The following is a 7,470-nucleotide window of genomic DNA, read 5'->3' on the forward strand; positions in this document are numbered from 1 at the left end:
ATGCCAAAAAAATATTTCTTTAAATAGACATTTCTAGCTTTACCCACAAAATTAGATGAGTGTGTGTATCAAATGATGGATGCCTACAACGCCGAAGGGACCTTCCAGGTCATCTCCCCCACCACCGGGTTAGGCTAAAGTAAGTACTGATGCAAGCTTTGACATGTCCTCATGCTCTGTAGCCTTCGGGGCAGTTGCAAGGAACTGTAGGGGACAAGTGCTAATGGCGGCTCCGATGCCTAGTGGGTGGTGTCATGCTCCTAAGGAAGTGGATGGGTCGGAGTACGGAGGGTATTAAGCTTTTCCAGAAACAAGCTACTATATCTTTGGTCATGCTGCAACGAGTGCAAACAAATCCATCTGGATCCTAGATGCACTGTCTGCTATTTTTTAGCTCCTTCTGAAGGATTGTAAATACATTATTATCAATTAATGAAACCCCTTGTTTGGGCAAAAAAGATAGTTTTGTAGAAAAATTATTCTGAGCCCCTAGACATTTCAACAAAAACTATTGGAGACTGGAGAACAAACTTTGCATCTTGAGTGGAAATCAAATTTCGGAAAGTGTAAGAACAGCCACAACTGTCAAAAACCGTGCACGCTTTCAAAAAAAATTAATACATGGCTTGATAAAAATAAGTAACGACTTTGACCCCAAAAAGGAACTTTGGACAACCATAACTTTAAAAGATATGTCGACATTAAAAAAATTGAAAGCACAACATTGGAATAACAATTTTTGCCATTGTGATCGATATAAGTGAGCCAAAGTTGTAAAGCTAAGTTTCTAATCTAACAAGTGGATCATACAAAAAAATGTAAGTGCAATAAAAATATGAATAAAAGAAAATTAGACCATGCACCTTCCCACCGTTCGTGACTTCATGGCACAAAGTCATGATAGGTGTGACCTAGTACGGCTTGTGATGATCACCACTCTCTCAAAGCAATGTGTCGGTGACCGAGGATGTGAAGGATATTGGGGTGTGGTCTCACGATGGGGGTTCGTAGCCTTGGAACTCCCAAGAAGCACTAGCCAGCGAGAGAAATTTACGCAAAACTAAAGTGGTGTATGTGAGATATGTGTTACATGACTGACGCCATTCGTGAAACGACATGTATCATTGAAATGATAATTTTTTGGTACTTAACCGTAAGTGAGCAACTTATGTTACATAACCATAAGACACGCAAAGAGTTTCCATTGCAAGTCAGTTGGCCAAACCGATGGTATATAACTTAATACATATAAATAGTGATACATTGACAATTAACATTCTTGGAATATATCACGAACACTAGTACATTTTCCACTAGAACAATGAAGCCCTTATTTGATAATATGTAAGATGATAACAAATAAATGAAAAAAGAGTCAAAGCTATCAATTTGACATAGTACAGTAGGTTGGGCTCCATTTTTTTAGATTCCTCACATGAAGGGGACTAGGGGTTGGCATTGCCATACCCAGATCCAGCACCTTTGCCTGCACCACTCCCACCATTTCTTCCTCCTCCATTGCCACCACCGTTTCCACCAGCATCTGCATTTGTACTACCTTGCCTATACCAATTGTTAGTAGCTGTAGCTGAGCCAGAACCAGTGCCACTACCAGCCCCATATCCACTAGATCCTTGATAACCACTAGCTTTCCCTCTACCACCGCCACCACCGGCACCACCAGCGCTAGTATATCCACCATAGCCACCACCATAAGGATATGAAGATCCTTGACTATATTGACTGGAACCAGAGCCAGAGCCGGACCCGCTACCATATCCAGTTCCACCATCTTGGCCACCGCCTCCGCCGCCACCTCCACCTCCACCGCTTGCATGGCTACCACTACTAGAACTCACGCCAGACCCAGTTCCACTCCCAGCACCCGAGCCACCACCACTTACAGTTCCCCCACCCTCTCCTCCTCCCGCCCCCGTTCCCGTGGCGCTTCCACTGCCGAATCTAACCACCCTTGCAGCATTGGCCAGTCCAATGCTCAAGAGGACAACATAGCCGAGGGCTACTAGCTTTGTGCCTACCATTGTGTGTGTTTTATGGAAGTGTGTACTCTTGCAAGATGAGATGAGTTCTAAGCGAAATATCAATGGATATTTATAGTGGTGCTTCCGGCCATGCATGTTGGGGGTGTTGGTGGAGTTGTTGACGAAGTCATGTCTCAACTGTAGGTGGAGGCCTAGAATAATTAGTGCCTTAATTGGTGCAGGTAAAAGTAAACGAGATGACTGACTTCTAATCGTGATCGCATCCACGTTGGGTCAATAGTTCTAAAACACATGCATGCTAGCATCCACTGATGAACACATCTAGCTCGAGGCTTGAATAGTTGACATTAGAGCAGAGGAGGCAGCAACGTGGAAGTTTCCGTAGTTGAATTTGGAGTTGGAGGGTATTGTACTAGCAGATGGCAAAAATCCAAACCACGTTCATGCCGGCACCAAGGATCATCTTGTCAAGGTAATTAAGCCTACACCACCACTGAATGCCTGTTTATGCTACTTGCATGCATGATTACCATTTTATCTTACGGTCAAATAACCATGCATGCATGCATGTTACTAATTAGCTATAGATGATTAACCGTGGGCTAGGATAGGCCAGCCGGGTTAACGACGTGGGCAAGTTGTTTTCACTGCCGATGGCAAGCAAGAGCTGGAGTCGAAGTAAACGACGACTCCGCCCATGTAATCGATCAAGTCGTTGGGTCAAGTAGCCGTGCATGAAGAAGTGATTAGCAGATGATCAAGTTCAAGTGGGATGGCAAGATCGATCCAAAACCACGTGCATGCCAGCACCGTAAGCCTATACGTATCGTACACCATATTATTTGATGCCCGGACTAGTTCAAGTTAATAGCTGAACAGGTTGTAAACCGTGATACATAGCTGCTTTTTCATGTACTGAACGAAAATCTACGGCAACGCTGCTTTATGAGCCGAGATGGTCACTGCCACGCCAAACAGCGAAGGGAAGCAGACGTTATTGCCACGCTGGCAAAATCAACAGACCCTCACCTAGCCAGATAGATAGGTCAACAATAATTTACGACAACGAGCCATCAAACCATCGCAGCCGACATTGTCGAGATGGGGAGGCTCGAGGAAACTTTATTCGCCACACAGACGGCGCTGCCGCACAACCCTTGTAAAAGCATCAAAGAGTGGAATACTAGATATCCATATGGTAGATCAGGGCTTTCCCGCACTCCCATATCAGCAGTGGAGGAGGTGGCGACCTACCACCGGACAAGAGATGGCGGCGCGATGCATCCAGAAAATCTCCTCTCCAGGGTTTGAGAGGTGAGAACGGTTCCAGAAAAACTGGTGGTGAGGTTAGTTAACTAGATGGATCATCATAATTAACTAGTTTTTTGGCCGAAAAACTCACAATCTATTCATCTTCAATTATGGCAGTACAACGAACACTATAAATAATAAGAATTATATCCAGATCCATAGACCACCTAGCGACGACTAGAAGCATTGAAGCGAGCCAAAGATGCGCCGCCGTCAACACCCCTCCCTCGCCGGAGCCAGGAAAAACTTGCAGTCGGGAAGTCGTCGTGCTAAGCCCTCATAGGAACAGTGCACTAGAACAGCAACCGCTGCCATTGTAGAGTAGCGTAGATCAGAAGGATCCAACTTGAAGACACATGAACGTAGACAAACTACGATAAGATTCGAGCAAATCCACCAAGGACAGATCCGCCAGAGACACACCTCCACACGCCCACCGACGATGCTAGACGCACGACTGGAACGGGGACTAGACGGGAAGAACCTTATCCCATCTTCAGCGAGCTGCCACCGTCTCGTTTCCCTCGGTAGGACACAAACCCTACCAAAACTCGAAGGAACATCTAAAGACGGAGCCCTCCGCCGGCAAGGATCGGGATCCACCATGCCGCCATGGCCCTAAGGCCACCGGAGACGAGACGGACCGGCGGCGGCGCAGGAGGGAGATAGCCTTTTCTTGGGGACGAGGCATAGGCAACATAATTAACTAGTTTGATGTCACAAAAAAACCAGCTAGCTTAAATTTCAGAGAAAAATCAGCCAGCTTACCTTACAAAATGCCAATAAAATACCGTTGTTTGATCTTCCAGTATTCTTGCATTTTAGTTTGATGTATTTTTTTATTTTCATTTGTATATTTGCGTTCTATCTATTTTGTTTTTCTTATGGAGTTTCTAATATTTGTATTTATTTTATATTTATACTCCCCTTTTACTTTTATTTTTATTTTGTTTTTTGAGTTGCCTTTTACCTTTTTGCAATTAGCTTTCATGTGTTCCACCGGTACACAATATTTTTATGCTGTTTTATAATTTGTTTGAGAAATAAAAAGAATTATCTCATGTTTGTGTATATATTTGAAACAAAGTACATTAACTTGAGCACAAAAGTTTTTATCATGTTTGTTCTTAAAACAATAACATTTTGATTACCATGATGGATCATCACAATTAACAAAATCAGCAAGTTATACAACACGCGCACGTAGGAGCTCAAGCAGCTGCTCCTCCGCCTCGTCTCTGGTGGCCTTAGAGCCATGGAGGCGCGGTGGATCCCGGCCTTGTCGGTGGGAGGGCTCCGTTCTTAGATGTGTTTTCGAGTTCTGTTAGGGTTTGTGTCCTGCTCAAGAAGGCGAGAAGGCAGCGACTCCCTGAAGATGGAATAAGGTTCTCCATGCCTACCCCCCGTTCCGGTGGTGCATCTAGCATCTTCGGTGGGCGTGTGGTATGTCTCTCCGGTGGATCTGCCTTTGGTGGATTTGCTCCGATCTATTCGTCGTTTGTCTACGCTCGTGTGTCTTCATGTTGAATCCTTCCGATCTACGCTACGCTTCATCGGCGGCGGTTGCTGTTTTGAAGTGTTGTTGGTCCGATGGGGCCTTAGCACAACGACTTTCCGACTATCTACTACAACAAGATTTGCCCGGTTTCGGTGAGGCAAGGGCAATGACGGCGGTACATCTTTGGCTCGCTTCAGTGCTTGTAGTCATCGCTAGGTTGTCTATGAATCTGGATGTAATTTTTATTATTTCTAGTGTTTGTTGTACTATCATGACTGAAGATGAATAGATCAGATGTTTTCTCGCAAAAAAAAAAGAAATCAGCAAGTTTGATGTCACAAATTGAAATCAGCTAGCTTAAGGGTCAAAGAAAAAACTCACTAGCTTACCTTAACAAAGCCCAACAAAATGTCCTTGTTTGATCTTCCAGTATTTTTGCATTTTGGTTTCATGTTTTTTTAACTTTTTAGTTTTATATTCCTCTTTTATATATTTTCTCATGGAGTTTATAATACTTTTAATTTGTTTATATTTATATTTTACCTTTTATTTTATTTTAATTAGCTTTCTTAAGTTCCACCGATGCTTGGGTAATATTTTGATGCAGTTTTATGATATTTTTTGAGAAATAACAAAAATTATCAGATGTGTGTACATATATTTTGAACAGAATAAATTGATTCTGACACAACAGGCATTATCATTCTTTTTCTCGTAACAAGAACATTTTGCATGAGTTGGATAAACACATATTTTTTCCCTAAGTAGGTAACAGATTTAATGGATAGGTGAACATATTTACAAAATGTTTTTTCATGTCTAGATACGGGGCAACTGATGCAAGTCTGCAAGAAGCAGATAATGTTATTCTGAATATACCCTGAGCATGGCTAACTGTATTTTCTTTTGGCAACTTGTTCCCAAGATTTTTCATCTTTTTTTTAACCTGGTATGTTCCTTCTATTCTCTCCGCTCAATTTTGATTTATTTTTTTCAAACCTTTTTCTCCCTGGTATTCCTCCTTTTGGTTTCCTTTCATTGTTTTTCAAATACACTTCCCGTTTTTCCGTCAGTTTCTACTGGGTTTTCTGAACTGAATTTCAGTTCTAGTTAACCTTCCTCCAACTTGAGCTACTAAAGTCAGGATACGAATCAAGGAACACTCGCTGGCGGATCGCGATGTACTCAGTCAGCCAGTCAATAGGTGAGCTCTGGTACAATAAAAACTGCAACCTTGCGCAGAAAATCAAAGAATTCAGTTAAAGATGCTCACGTAATTACCCTAGAAGAACTGCAAAATTGTGCAGAATATCAAAGAATTCAGTAAAGGCTGCTAACGTAATTGCTCTGGAAGAAGTGCGACCTTGGGCAGGAAATCAAAAAATTCCGTTAAGGAAGCTCATGCAATTGCTCTAGAAGAGCTTCAGCTGCTCGCTGGTTTCAGATAGCAGACACACTGGGGTAAATTATTCTAGGCCTTGACTTGTATATTGAATCGACTGTAAACTGTAACGACACACTTAAAAAAAAATTGTCTCCAATGGGTATATTTATCACACACACGCAGATGCTAGACAGGGGCAAGTGTGCAACAGGCAATTGAGAGTTGCCTGAAACTCTGCAACACGGCCTTGCACCAGTTACAGCCAGAAAAAGAGTAACAGAATCTGAGACCTGAGCCTGACCATGATAGAGATACTCCCAAACAACAAAATGGCAAAGATGGAACTATAACAGGGCAATTCAATACCTAACCAGATGCAATGGACACACAGAAGAATGAATTGCAACAGAACATTCCACTGATAAGTTTACTACTCCCTCCATCCGAAAATACTTGTCATCAAAATGGATAAAAAGGGATGTATCTAGAACTAATATACATCTAGATACATCCCTTTTTATTCATTTTGATGACAAGTATTTTCCGGACGGAGGGAGTATAATGCAACCATTCCATTCAATATAACCAGCAGTTCAATATAACCAACAGAACTCCAAGTTCATCTAATGATCAGGTGAAGCTAGCAACCGAACAAACTGAGAGGATAGTCTCCCACATTTAGTCCTCAGCTACAACAATACTTAGATACAGGAAGCAGATGTAAATTGGCTAAATATTTAGTATTAAGAAAACTACTGGATGATCTTCAAGAATGAAAACCTCGATGAAAAAAAACCAAGTCAATCCTTGAGTTCAGAGAAATAGAGGCATGAGGCAAATGGATTAGCAACTATCTCAAACGCTGACCGTAATGACTTCACAACGGCTTCAAACCAAAAAGAAATTCAGACAAGTATAAATTTCATGCAACCATGAAACAGTCAGAGATTCTTGATCATAACTTGTATATACATCAAAAACAAACTAGGCGGCTCATACTTGACCCAATTCATACGCATTGCCGGTCACGGAAAAAAAAGGGCATGTCTGCCGGCTACATAGTCGAAAAGGGAACAATCTGCGACCTGAGCCTAACCATGATAAACCTTTCTTCTGCTCATCAGTACAACATTTCTTGAGTATGTTAAGATCGAACATAACATGAAGCATTGATTCCTCAAAATGGTTAGCGGCTAAACTGAAATGATAAATATAATTCCAACCAATGCAACACAAGGGCAAAACTATAACACTATGTTTCAATATCTAACCAG

General features: G+C 42.1%; 1 protein-coding gene across 1 annotated transcript; it reads right to left on the reverse strand.

Annotated features, from left to right (window-relative positions):
• Positions 1–1,215: 1,215 nt before the first annotated feature.
• Positions 1,216–2,093, reverse strand: LOC147981532 (uncharacterized). The gene has a single exon (XM_087514002.1). It carries the CDS (start codon positions 2,040–2,042, stop codon positions 1,446–1,448), a length of 597 nt encoding a protein of 198 aa, XP_087370128.1. The 5' UTR covers positions 2,043–2,093; the 3' UTR covers positions 1,216–1,445.
• Positions 2,094–7,470: the final 5,377 nt, after the last annotated feature.

This window comes from Triticum urartu, chromosome 3A (assembly GCF_056163025.1).
Source record: "Triticum urartu cultivar PI428250 chromosome 3A, HENAU_Tu73, whole genome shotgun sequence".
NCBI lineage: Eukaryota > Viridiplantae > Streptophyta > Magnoliopsida > Poales > Poaceae > Triticum > Triticum urartu.

What these genes read in the sequence shown, in the direction of transcription:
- LOC147981532 (XM_087514002.1), bottom strand. Translation starts at nt 2,042, where the DNA reads ATGGTAGGCACAAAGCTAGTAGCCCTCGGCTATGTTGTCCTCTTGAGC.